This window comes from Pan paniscus, chromosome 10 (assembly GCF_029289425.2).
Source record: "Pan paniscus chromosome 10, NHGRI_mPanPan1-v2.0_pri, whole genome shotgun sequence".
Taxonomy (NCBI): Eukaryota; Metazoa; Chordata; class Mammalia; order Primates; family Hominidae; genus Pan; species Pan paniscus.
The window spans coordinates 117,857,141-117,869,104 of NC_073259.2; the positions used below are offsets into that span (position 1 = coordinate 117,857,141).

At 51.7% G+C, this 11,964-nt stretch overlaps 1 protein-coding gene and 1 long non-coding RNA gene across 4 annotated transcripts in view; one reads left to right on the forward strand and one right to left on the reverse strand.

The window, feature by feature from the left end:
* The window catches only part of TRPV4 (transient receptor potential cation channel subfamily V member 4), a 50,355-nt gene that overhangs the window by 7,181 nt on the left and 31,210 nt on the right, over positions 1-11,964 (reverse strand). For 2 of the 3 annotated variants that reach the window (XR_010108869.1, XM_034934437.3), the window contains exons 5-12: positions 10,376-10,516; positions 8,381-8,679; positions 6,291-6,470; positions 4,048-4,206; positions 3,649-3,741; positions 3,246-3,319; positions 2,371-2,536; positions 2,084-2,150 (exon numbers count right to left, since the gene is read on the reverse strand). Coding sequence is in view for 2 of the 3 variants with exons in the window: in XM_034934437.3 (XP_034790328.1) it covers positions 2,084-2,150; positions 2,371-2,536; positions 3,246-3,319; positions 3,649-3,741; positions 4,048-4,206; positions 6,291-6,470; positions 8,381-8,679; positions 10,376-10,516 (1,179 nt within the window). In the remaining variant the exon portion in view is untranslated. The remainder of the gene's footprint in view (positions 1-2,083; positions 2,151-2,370; positions 2,537-3,245; positions 3,320-3,648; positions 3,742-4,047; positions 4,207-6,290; positions 6,471-8,380; positions 8,680-10,375; positions 10,517-11,964) is intronic. The other variant, XM_063593192.1, reaches the window with a different exon arrangement.
* On the forward strand, positions 3,976-7,067 carry LOC117975202 (uncharacterized). Its single transcript, XR_004665419.3, has 3 exons — positions 3,976-4,104; positions 5,971-6,032; positions 6,635-7,067. It is a non-coding gene; the product is annotated as an uncharacterized LOC117975202 (long non-coding RNA).

Consider the following 11,964-nt stretch of genomic DNA (forward strand, 5'->3'; position numbering starts at 1 on the left):
CCAGGTCTAACCTGAGTTGGCCATTCCCCTTTGGATGCTGGGCATTGATGTCAGATTACCCACCCCTCGGGGATCAGCCCAAGGACTTGGTCAGTTTCTCCAGCCCTGGTCCCTGGTCCTTCTCCCATGACCCATGCCACTGAGGTCCCAGAATGCTTCTTAGTGGCATCGTGACATCACGAAGAAGGTATATCAAAGGGAGCTGATGTTGGGCTTTAAGAAAATACCTGGGCTGGTAGTTTAATTATTAAATTTTATCCTTCCATGTATCCATGCTCCTTCAATGTGGCTTTACAGCTTCTCCCACTAAGAAGTGGAGTCTAGGCCAGGTGCAGTGGCTCGCGCCTATAATCCTGCACTTTGGGAGGCTGAGGCAGGAGGACTGCTTGAGCCCAGGAGTTCAAGACCAGCCTGGGCAACATAGCAAGACCCTGCCTCCACCAAAAAAAAAAAATGGAAAAAAAGAAGTGGCATCTATTCCCCCATCCCTTGACTTGAGGCTGGCCTTGTGACTTGCTTTGGCCAACAGAGTAAGGCAGCAGTGATGCCATGCCAGGAGGTGTCCTTGAACACTTCTGCTCATGTTCTTGGAACCCTAAGGCCACCATGTGGACAAGCCCAAGCTAGCTGGCCAGAGATGAGTGACCATGTGGAAGATAGATAGCAAACCCCCTCTAACCAAGTCCATACTAGCTAGACCAGTCAGCCAGCAGCCAGCCTGCCAGCTGACCACAGGCACAAGAGCCTGTAGGGATCAGCCAAACCTGGCCCAGGGCAGCACGGCCACCCAGCTGACCCATTGACTCATAAGCAATAATAAGTTGGCCTGGTACAGTGGCTCACGCCTGTAATCCCAGCACTTTGGGAGGCCAAGGTGGGTGGATCACTTGGGGTCAGGAGTTCGAGACCAGCCTGGCCAACATAGTGAATCCCCATCTCTACCAAAAATATAAAACTTAGCCATGCGTGGTGGCACACGCCTGTAATCCCAGCTATTCGAGAGGCTGAGGCAAGAGAATCACTTGAACCCGGGAGGCAGAGATTGCAGTGAGCCAAGAGCACCACTGCCCTCCAGCCTTGGTGACAGAGTGAGACCTTGCCACAAAAATAATAATAATAATAAGTGGGTGCTATTTTAAGCCCCACTTTAGGTGGCTTCCTTTGTAGCAATAGCTGATACTCCAGTTTTGCCATTCACCAGCTTTTTTTTTTTTTTTTTTTTGAGACAGAGTCTCGCTGTGTTGCCCAGGCTGGAGTGCAGTGGTGCCATCTTGGCTTACTGCAACCTCCACCCGCTGGGTTCAAACGATTCTTGTGCCTCAGCCTCCCGAGTAGCTGGGTCTATAGTTGCGTGCCACCATGCCTGTCTAATTTTTGTATTTTTTGGTAGAGACGGGGTTTTGCCATGTTGGCCAGGCTGGTCTCAAACTCCTGACCTCAAGTGATCCACCCGCCTCAGCCTCCCGAAGTGCTGGGATTACAGGTGTGAGCCACTGCGCCCAGCCACCATTCACTGGCTTTTGAACTTGTGCTAGTTATTTAACCCACCTAAGCCTCAGTTTCCTTTTCTATAATAGGGGATAATAAAGGCACTTAGCTTACAGGCTTGTTGGGAGGCAAGGATGGAAACGTACTTAGTCTGGTGCCTGGCACACAAATAAGAACTCAGTGGCCAGGCGCGTTGGCTCACACCTGTAATCCCACCATTTTGGGAGGCCAAGGAGGGTGGATCACCTGAGGTCAGGAGTTCAAGACCAGCCTGGCCAACATGATGAAACCCCATCTCTACTAAAAATACAAAAAAAAACAAAATTAAAAAATAGTGGGGTGTGGTGGCAGAAGCCCGTAATCCCAACTACGTGGGAGGCTGAGGCAGAATTACTTGAACCTGGGAGGTGGAGGTTGCAGTGAGCTGAGATTGTGCCATTGCACTCCAGCCCGGGCAACAGGAGCAAAACTCTACCTCAAAAAAAAAAAAAAAAAAAAGAACTCAGCAAGGCTGCTATTGTCCCCTATACATCATGGCTACTGTTCCCGTCCTTGCACCACCCCTGCCAGGACCACCTGAGCACCCAGAGCTCACCTGAAGCATAGCCGATCATGAAGAGCAAGTAGACGAGCAGGAATCGGAAAAGGTCCTTGAAGAGAATCTAAAGACCCCAGCGGGATTATGGAGGCAAAGAGGAGACACATGGTTTCTCACTTTCCCCATTCCTCCATCTCCACCCTGGTCCCACCCCAGTGTCCAGACCATGCCTCCTGCCCCCACGGTACCCAGCATCCTCAGGTCTGCAGGTGCATAAGTGTGCATGTGGTGTGTGTGACTCCCTCCAGGAACACACGAGTCCAGAGGGTCCTCCCAGCCCGTACCTTCTGGATCATGATGCTATAGGTCCCCGTCAGCTTCAGCCCACGGGTAAAGTAAAGGGCATTCATCCAGCCCAGGACCAGGGCAAAGACCATCACGGCCAGGTAGGCCTCGATCCCTGCCAGGTAGAGGGCTGCTGAGACGATCACCAGGACAGAGTAGATGAAGCTGCAGTGCAGCAGAGACCACAAGAGAGGCCAGAGGGGAGAGGGGACAATGAGGCTCTGGAGGGGAAGACACGCCTCCAAGCCCTCCAGGGTATCAGGACTTCCCAATGCCTTCTAGACCCCCAGAAACGAAACAAAGTGGATTAGCAGGGTTTCCCAGCATTCTGTTAACAAGAACATTCAATTAGCTGGCAATTAATCCTGAGGTCTCACAGGATCCTGAAGTGATGCCCCTTGGAATTGCTAAAGAAAGATTTAGTGGTGTTCAGTGGAGATTTTGTGGCTAAGTGAATGTCATCATTCTCCAACTCTAAGGGAAATGTGAAAGAGGGAACACACACTCAGTAACTCTCTCATTCTCTGTCCCAGGCAGATATCATTAATCAATCCCAACTCTTTCCCACTAAACACAGACACAGGTGCAAAATTCTTAACATGGCACTTCAGGCAGACATTAGCAATCATTCACCAGCATAAGAGGTTAAAATTATTTCTATCCATGTTGTATATGATAACTCCCTAGCAATCAGAATTTTTCTTGAACCAGAAGACCCTATTGTTTGTGGCTTTGTCCTGACTTTGGGTTAGAGCTGCCCAGGTTGGGTGCATTCATTTCTAACAGAATCACCTCTCTCCTGAATCTGGATGACCTAGCAGCCCAAACCCACCTTCCTCACCCAGAAGCTGCCGGCCCAGGGACCTCTACTCACTAGAGCAGCTGGAAGGAGCCATCAATGAAGAGAGAATTCACTCCAGGGCATTTCTTCATGAACAAGTCTTTGATCTGGAAGACAGGAGGGGGCACGTGAAAGGGGTGGGGCCAGCAGGAGAGGAGAGGAGGAGAGAGGAGACAGAGGAAGGGATAGAAGAGAGGGAGGCAGAGGCTGGTACAGATAAAAGACAAAGGACTCTTTCCTGTTAGAAAAGGAGAAAAAAGCAGAGATGGAGAACGTGGGATTGGAGGAGGTAGAAGAGAAATGGGAAAATAAAAGGAGGAAGGAAAGGAGAAGGACCATTTGGAGGAGAGAGAAGAGAAAAAGAGGGAGAGAAAAGAGGTGCAGGAAGAGAAGAGGAGGGCAGGCAGGGTGGGGGGCACGGGGGCCAGGCACTTACGTTGGTGAAGAAGAACAGGACCCCAGTGAAGAGCGTAATGACCTCGCCAGCCAGCCGCAGGTAGTCCACCGTGGTGCGGTAAGGGTACGGCGGCTGGGGAGCAGCAAGGGCACACAGGTCGTCACCCAGCCCCTCCAACATCTGGCCCCCAATCCAGATGTTCCCCCAGGCCCGAAACATCTGCATCCCATGGAGCCTCCTCCTTCACTCTCTTCCTCCTGAGTCTTCCTCCTCCCAGCTCAGGGCCACCCGTGGATGCTGGAGGGTGCCTCCCCAACCTGTTCCTAAACCTTCTCCAGTTCCCCCTACAGGGGACCCAGAAGGATGAGGTTGTGCCCCAGTCCTGCATGGCTCAGCCCAGTGCCTGCCCCAGCTCCTGCCCGGTCCCCGGGCACTCACTGTGCCCTCCAGCGGCTGGTAGTAGGCGGTGAGAGTGAAGATGACCATGGCACACAGGTAGGAGACCACGTTGATGTAGAAGGAGACGGCCCCGAACTTGCGCCACTTGTCCCGCAGCAGTTCATTGATGGGCTCCACAGCCAGCATCTCGTGGCGGTTCTATGAGAGGCAGGGTGGTCGGGGGCTGCCTTCCTGAGATGGGTGGGGGGTCCAGGCAGGCTGCCTCGGGTGTGCCTTCCCCCACCCTCCACCCGGATAGTGCTTTCTCTTTCCATCCATTCCTCAGCTGCATTCAAGGATTCATGGGGAACTGGACAGATACTGAAAATCAGCCCCAAGCTCCTGTGCTCACCATTTGAGATTCTGCCCAATTCTGCCTCAATGTACCTTTCCACCCTATTCTAGCATCACAGAACTCGGAACTGGAAAGTCCCTTAAAAGACATTTATTTTCAGGCCGGGAGCAGTGGCTCACGCCTGTAAGCCTAGCACTTTGGGAGGCCAAGACAGGCGGATCACCTAAGGTCAGCAGTTCAAGATCAGCCTGGCCAACGTGGTGAAACCCTGTCTCCACTAAAAACACAACAATTAGCCGGGCGTGGTGGTACACACCTGTAATCCCAGCTACTCCTAAGGCTGAGGCAGGAGAATCACTTGAACCTGGGAGGCGGAGATTGCAGTGAGCCTAGATCGCGCTACTGCACTCCAGCCTGGGCAACAAGAGTGAGACTCCGTCTCAAAAAAGAAAAAAAGACATTTATTCTCATGGTTCCCAAACTCCAATCTGTGGATAGTACCAAGCTGCTGGCCGCAAAATCATCTATGTAGCTTGCTGCAAGTATAAATCCTGGCCTCCACTCTCAGAAATTCTGATTCAGAGAGAAAGATTGAGAAATTTTGCCCAAAGATGATAAATGATTGACTCACCACAATTCTCCAATTCTGAACCCAGGGCAGACATCAATAATTGAGCCCTGCACAATTGTATTCATACAGTTCCCTGGGTAGACACTACTAATCAATCAGTTTGCACCTGAGATGCTAAACCTCCTGCCACCACTAATTTAAATCAAGATGGTCACTAATTCAAAAAATGAGGGAAATGAGGTCTTGCAAGGAAGCCAAGCTCACAGACCAGTAAGCCACAGGGCAGGGCTAGAAGGAAGACCACCTGCACCCAGTCCCCAGCATTTTCTGCTCCATTTGTATAGCTTCCTAGCCCTTTATTAACTTGAGTTTCTCTATAATCATGATTTGTGCAATAAAGCAGCCACAGAGATGCTCTTGTAGTGTTATTCCTGATAAAGGCAGAAACAAACCCAAGCGACCAGCAATAAGAGAACGGTTCATTTGAATATGGTATGTTTACATGCAGCGACAATATTACCGAAGAATATTTAAAAGTACAGAACGATGTTCACAAAATACTGCTAAGTAGGGGAAAAAAAGCTTAGTTTTTTTGTTTGTTTGTTTGTTTACTTTGAGACAGGATCTCACTCTGTCACCCAGGCTGGAGTGCAGTGGCATGATCTCGGCTCACTGAAGCCTCGACCTCCCCAGGCTCAGGTGATCCTCCCACCTCAGCTTCCCAAGTAGCTGGGACTACAGGCTCGCACCACCATGCCTGGCTAATTTTCATTTTTATTATTATTTTTTTTTTGTAGAGACGGAGTTTCGCCATATTGCCCAGGCTAGTCTCAAACTCCTGGCTTCAAGCAATCCGCCCACCTTGGCTCCCCAAAATGCTAGAATTACAGGCATAAGCCACCATGCCTCGCCGAAAAAAAAGAGCTTTCAAAAGTTCATATAACAACCATGAGTAGTAAAAGCTGACATAATGTTTACTCTGTGCCAAGCCATTCTAAAATTAACCTCTTTGGTCCTCCCAAGAACCCCATGGGATATCCATGATCCTTATCCCCAGGTTACAAATGAGGAAGCTGAGACCCAGAGAGGTGGAGCCACTTGTCCTGAGACACACAGCATGTAAGTTACAGAGCCAGGATCCCAACCCAGTCCTACCTGCCCCAAAAGTCCATCTTCCCACAAGTCTTGCTCATTTCCTCACATGGCAGACACTGTTCTGGGCACTTAGTTGGCACCTTCTCTTGCATTCAGCCAACAGACCCACCACGTTGGGTCCTAGAGGCTGGGGCTGTCTCCCCCAGCCCAGCCCCAGGGCCCTGTCCCTACTCCCAGCCCTGCCCCTCCTTCCTCGCACCCCATGCCCCTCCTGGAGCCCACCTCAATCTTGCTGTTGTACACCAGGATCTCCAGCACGGAGGCCTCTTCCCCACACGTGTCCAGGGAGGAGAGGTCATAAAGCGAGGAATACACTGGCCCATAGGCCCAGTCCTTGAACTTGCGGGACAGGTGCCGTGTGTCCTCATCCGTCACCTCCCGCCGGATGATGTGCTGAAAGATCTGCACAGGGGGCCAGGAGGGTCAGGGCGCTCACACTGGAAAGACCCCCAGGGCTGGGCCCAGCTCAGCACATGACGCCTCCCCAGAAAACAGCTAAGCACCGGCTGCTGGAGGACCCTTTCCTCATCTTGTTTAATTCTTGCTCTTATTATCTTGGTTTACAGATAAAGAATGGAGGCTGGGAAAAATGAAGGGTGTTCCAGAAGCCACTTAACCAGTCAGCTGGAGCCAGACGGAACCTGGATGAGCCTTCAACATCTTAATTGTAATGAATATCTTCTTCATGCCGTTAAAATAGCAATGAATCCATCTTAATGATATGTGAATTATAATACTGATGATCACATGCGGTCCTTCCTGTTACCACTCCTCCTTCCCTGGCTTACACACAGGGAAGCGGAGGCACAGAGAGGGGTGGGAATTGCCCAAGGTCAGGCAATGTTAGGATTTTGGGGTTTCTGTTTTGAGACAGAGTCTCTCTCTGTCACCCAGGCTGGAGTGCAGTGGCGCGATCTCAGCACACTGCAACCTTCTCCTCCTAGGTTCAAGCAATTCTCCTGCCTCAGCCTCCTGAGTAGCTGGGATTACAGGTGCCCACTACCACACCCAGCTAATATTTTTGTATTTTTAGTAGAGACGGGGTTTCACCATGTTGGCCAGGCTGGTCTTGAACTCCTGACCTCAGGTGATCCGCCCACCTCGGCCTCCCAAAGTGCTGGGATTACAGGCATGAGCCACTGTGCACAGCCAGGATTTTGGGGTTTTTTGAGACAGGGTCTGGCTCTGTTGCCCAGGCTGAAGTGCAATGGCACTATCACAGCTCATTGCAGCCTCAACCTCCTGGGCTCAAGTGCTCCTCCCACCTCAGCCTCCCAAAGTGCTAGGATTACAGACACGAGCCACTGAGCCTAGCCAAAGCCAGGATTTAAACTGGAGCCTTTCTACTGCCTCAGGGCCATGGTATAATTGCAATTTTAGTAATTTTTGCTACATTTTTTTTAATTTTGGTTTTTATTTATTTGGGATCTCAAATAATCCAGGCTGGACTTAAACGATCCTCTCACCTCAGCCTCCCAACTAGCTGGCATTACAGACATGTAAGTGACATTTACTGCTTCTCCCGGGCTCCTTCCTAAGAGCCTTATGTGGATCACCACATTTGTCACAACACCGCACCAGAGGACACTCTTATATCCCCATTTTACAGACAAGGAAACTGAGGCACAGAAAAGGGAAATGAGATGTCTGAGGTCACACACTGGGAAGTGGTAGCGCCAGGGCTTGGACAGGTGCTCCTGCCTCTAGCATACTCCAGACTTGGTTCCCAATCACAGCGATGGTGCCCCCCAGAGGACAATTCAGCAATGTTCTGGAGATATTTTTGGTGGTCACAAGTGTAAGGGGAGGTGTTCCTGGCATCTGGTGGGTAGAGGCCCGGGATGCAGATCAATGTCCGGCAATAGCACAAGACGGTCCCCACCACAAAGAGCCTGCCGCCCAAAATAATCATGCTGAAGTTGAGAAACCCTTCTCCAGGCCCCATGCTGCGTGGCCCAGAAAAGGGAAGGAACTGGGGCAGGGCCATTCAACGGGTTTGAGGCTGGGAGCACCGCTGGGCTAGGGCCCAGGGACTCAGTTTCCTATCAGTGGCTCATCCTGGCTGGTGGGGGTGGAGTGGTGAACATCCAGTAGGGTGACATGAGGCGAGAGGCTCAGGGATGAAGCTAAGGAGCTTGGCTGGACACTAGGGAGCCATAGCAGGTTCTTGAGCTGGGACATCTGCACACTGGGGTTGGCATGTTGGGAGGTGCATGCATGTATTAATAATGAATACCAGCAGCAGACCCTCGTGTGTGTGTGTAGAGGGGTACGAGTGGGTGGATCAGCTGTGCCCCCAGCCGCACACTCACCCCAATCTTGCCCGTCTTGGCAGCCATCATAAGGGGCGAGAGGCCGTCGTTGTTGAGCACAGCCTCCAGGTTGCTGTCGGGGAAGAGGCGGGCACACTTGAGCAGCAGCAGGTCGTACATCTTGGTAACGAACTTGGTGTTCTCACGGGTGTTGTCAGCAATGGCCACCAGCGCGTGCAGCACTGTGTTGCCTCGCGAGTCCTGGCGCCGCATGTCCGCCTTCTTGTGGGGGTTCTCCGTCAGGTAGTTGACAATGTGGGGCTGGTTGGTGCAGGCAGCCAGCGACAGGGGCAGCTCCCCTGCGGGCCAGGGTGAAGGGTGGGAGGTCAGCGAAGGGGACCCAGGGTGGGACTCTGCCTGCAGACACTCGGGGGACGGACACCGTGGCGCTCTGAGGATAATGACGGAGACAGCACCAGCAGTGGATATGAACTGCACGTTTCTCTGGGTGATGCCAGGGAGATGGGGTGTGGCTAGTTAAGGGCACAGCCACGCGATTTGGAGGCTGTGAGGGACTGGACACATCCAATGATGGAATTCTTTTTTTTTTTTTTTTGAGACAAAGTCTCACTCTGTCGCCTAAGCTGGAGTGCAGTGGCACAATCTCGGCTCATTGCAACCTCCACCTCCCGGGTGCAAGCGATTCTTGTGCCTCAGCCGAGTAGCTGGGATTACAGGCGCACGCCACCACACCTGGCTAATTTTTGTATTTTTAGTAGAGACAGGATTTCGCCATGTTGGCCAGGCTGGTCTCAAACTCCTGACCTCAAGTGATCCGCCCACCTCGGCCTCCCAAAGTACTGGGATTACAGGCGTGAGCCACCGCGCCCAGCTGATGATGGAATTCTTTGTGTGACTTTGTCCCTGAGCTGCACATAATGAATGCCTTTAAGCAGGGGCAAAATTCAAAATATTTCATGAGTCCAGTGATGACAACGGCAGTGGTGGGCTTTGGGCCTGGTGATGGGGCTGTTGGTCCCAGCATAAACCAGATTAAAGCACACAGACAATACAGAGCTGGGCGCTGACATCACAGCCCAAGGGCCTCTCGTGATCCCCACTGCACAGCTGGGGAAGGTGAGGCTCAGGGAAGTGAGGTCACATGCCTGGAAAGTGCAGAGTGAGGATTTGGCTTTTTTTGTTCTTTTCTTTTTGCTTTTTAAAGACAGGGTCTTGCTCTATTTTCCAGGCTGGAGTGCAGTGGTGCAATCATGGCTTACTGCAGCCTCGAACTCCTAGGTTCAAGTGATCCTCCAGCCTCGGCCTCCCAAGCAGCTGGGACTTCAAGCACATGCCACCATGCCATCTAATTTATTTATTTATTTATTTTTTGAGACGGAGTCTCACTCTGTCACCCAAGCTGGAGTGCAATGGGGAAATCTCGGCTCATTGCAATCTCTGTCCCCCAGGTTCAAGCAATTCTCCTGCCTCAGCCTCCCAAGTAGCTGGGATTACAGGCACCCACCACCATGCCCGGCTAATTTTTGTTATTTTTGTAGAGATGGGTTTCACCATCTTGTTGGCCAGGCTGGTCTTGAACTCTTGACCTCAGGTGATCCATCTGCCTCATCCTCCCAAAGTGCTGGGATTACAGGCATGAGCCACCGTGCCCAGCCATTTTTTAAATGTTTAAAAGAGACAGGGTATTGCTATGTTGCCTAGGCTGGTCTCAAACTCCTGCCCTCAAGTGATCCTCCTGCCTTGACCTCCCAAAGTGCTGGGATGACAGGTGTGAGACACCGTGCCTGGCTGGAGTGAGGATCTGAATCCAGGTCCATGGTGCCAAGTTCCCCCATGGCACTTACACCTCAGAGGCAAGGGCCCTGTGACCAAGACCGACGTGCAGCCTGTGCTCCAGAGTGCTGCCTGCGCCCATGGCCAGAGTGGCCCTGGGTGTCTGGGGGATGGTCAGGGCTGCAGACACCAACCAGTATCATGCTATCTCCCGCCATGCTTCTCCAGCATGCTGTCAGCCCCCACCAGGCCCCTCCTTACCAAAGTAGAAGTAGCCCCCCTCATCCTTGGGCTGGAAGAAGCGCCCACGGGCCTGGGCGTGGACGTCAGCTCCCTGGGCCACGAGAAGTTCCACGTAGTGTTTGCAGCGACGCTCAATGGCGATGTGCAGGGCTGTCTGACCTGGGGGCAGGGGACGGTCATCCAGGGTCCTGGCGGAGCAGAGACCTAGCCAGGCTTGCTGGGGGTGGGGGTAGGGTGCAGGACGTAGAAATTGGGGGGTGGGGGATGCAGGCAGAGTCCTGCCCAGCGACACCCAAGGGCAGCAAATAGGTCCTTGGATATTCCCTGGGATCCATCGCAGAAGCAGAATCTCAAGCCTGAAGGATACCTAGTTTGTGGAATCCTGAATGTGAGAAGTTTTTAGATTCATAAGATGCTTTAAAAATCCTAGAGGAGGCCAGGCGCAGGCTCACGCCTGTAATCCCAGCGATTTGGGAGACCAAGGAGGGAGATCACCTGAGCCCAGGCGTTTGAGGCAAGCCTGGGCAACACAGTGAGATCCCATCTCTATAGAAATGCTAAAAATTAGCTGGGCCTGGTGACTTACACCTGTGGTCCCCGCTACTTCAGAGGCTGAGGCAGGAGGACTGCTGAAGCCTAGCAGTTCAGTACCAGCCTGGGCAACTGATATGGTTTGGCTCTGTGTCCACACCTAAATCTCACCTTGAATTGTAGTTCCCATAATCCCCATGTATCATGGGAGGGACCCTGTGAAAGGTAATTTAATCATGGGGGCAGTTACCCTCATGCTGTTTTCATGATAGCGAGTGAGTCCTCAAGAGATCTGATGATTCTATAAGGGGCTTTTCCCCCTTTTGCTTGGCACTTCTTCTTCCTACCACCATATGAAGAAGGACATGTTTGCTTCCCCTTCCACAATGATTGTAAGTTTCCTGATGCCTCCCCAGCCCTGCGGAACTGTGAGTCAATTAAGCCTCTTTCCTTTATAAATTATCCAGTCTTGGGCAGTTCTTTATAGCAGCATGAGAACGGACTAATACAACAACATAGTGAGACCCTGTCTCTACAGAAATTTTAAAAATTAGCCTGGCATGGTGGTCCATGCCGGTGGTCCCAGCTACTTGGGAGGGTGAACTGGGAGATTCCCTTGAGCCCAGGAAGTCAAGGCTGCAGTGAGCCATGATCACACCACTGCACTCCAGCTTGGGTAACAGAGCAAGACCTTGTCTCAAAAAAAAGAAAACTCCTAGAGGAAACAACAGTACCTTGGCCTCCCAGAATTTTGGACTCAAGATATAATATTCATGGATTTTGAATCTTAATATCCAGGCATCTGAAGGTCAACTCTGATTTACAGAATCTCAACTGGGGATTGGCCCGGTTCTTGGCCCCCTGCTGCCTTTGCCTCTTAGAACTTGTGAACTCAGGACTTATTATCATAGAGCCTTAGAGTATCTGCCACCGCAGCATCTTAGGGCCAGATCCCGAGTTCATGATCACTAGACTCGCTGCATCTCAGAATCTTGGAATCTTTTTTTTTTTTTTTTTTGAGACAGGGTCTCACTCTGTCACCCAGGCTGGAGTGCAGTGGCACAATCATAGCTCAC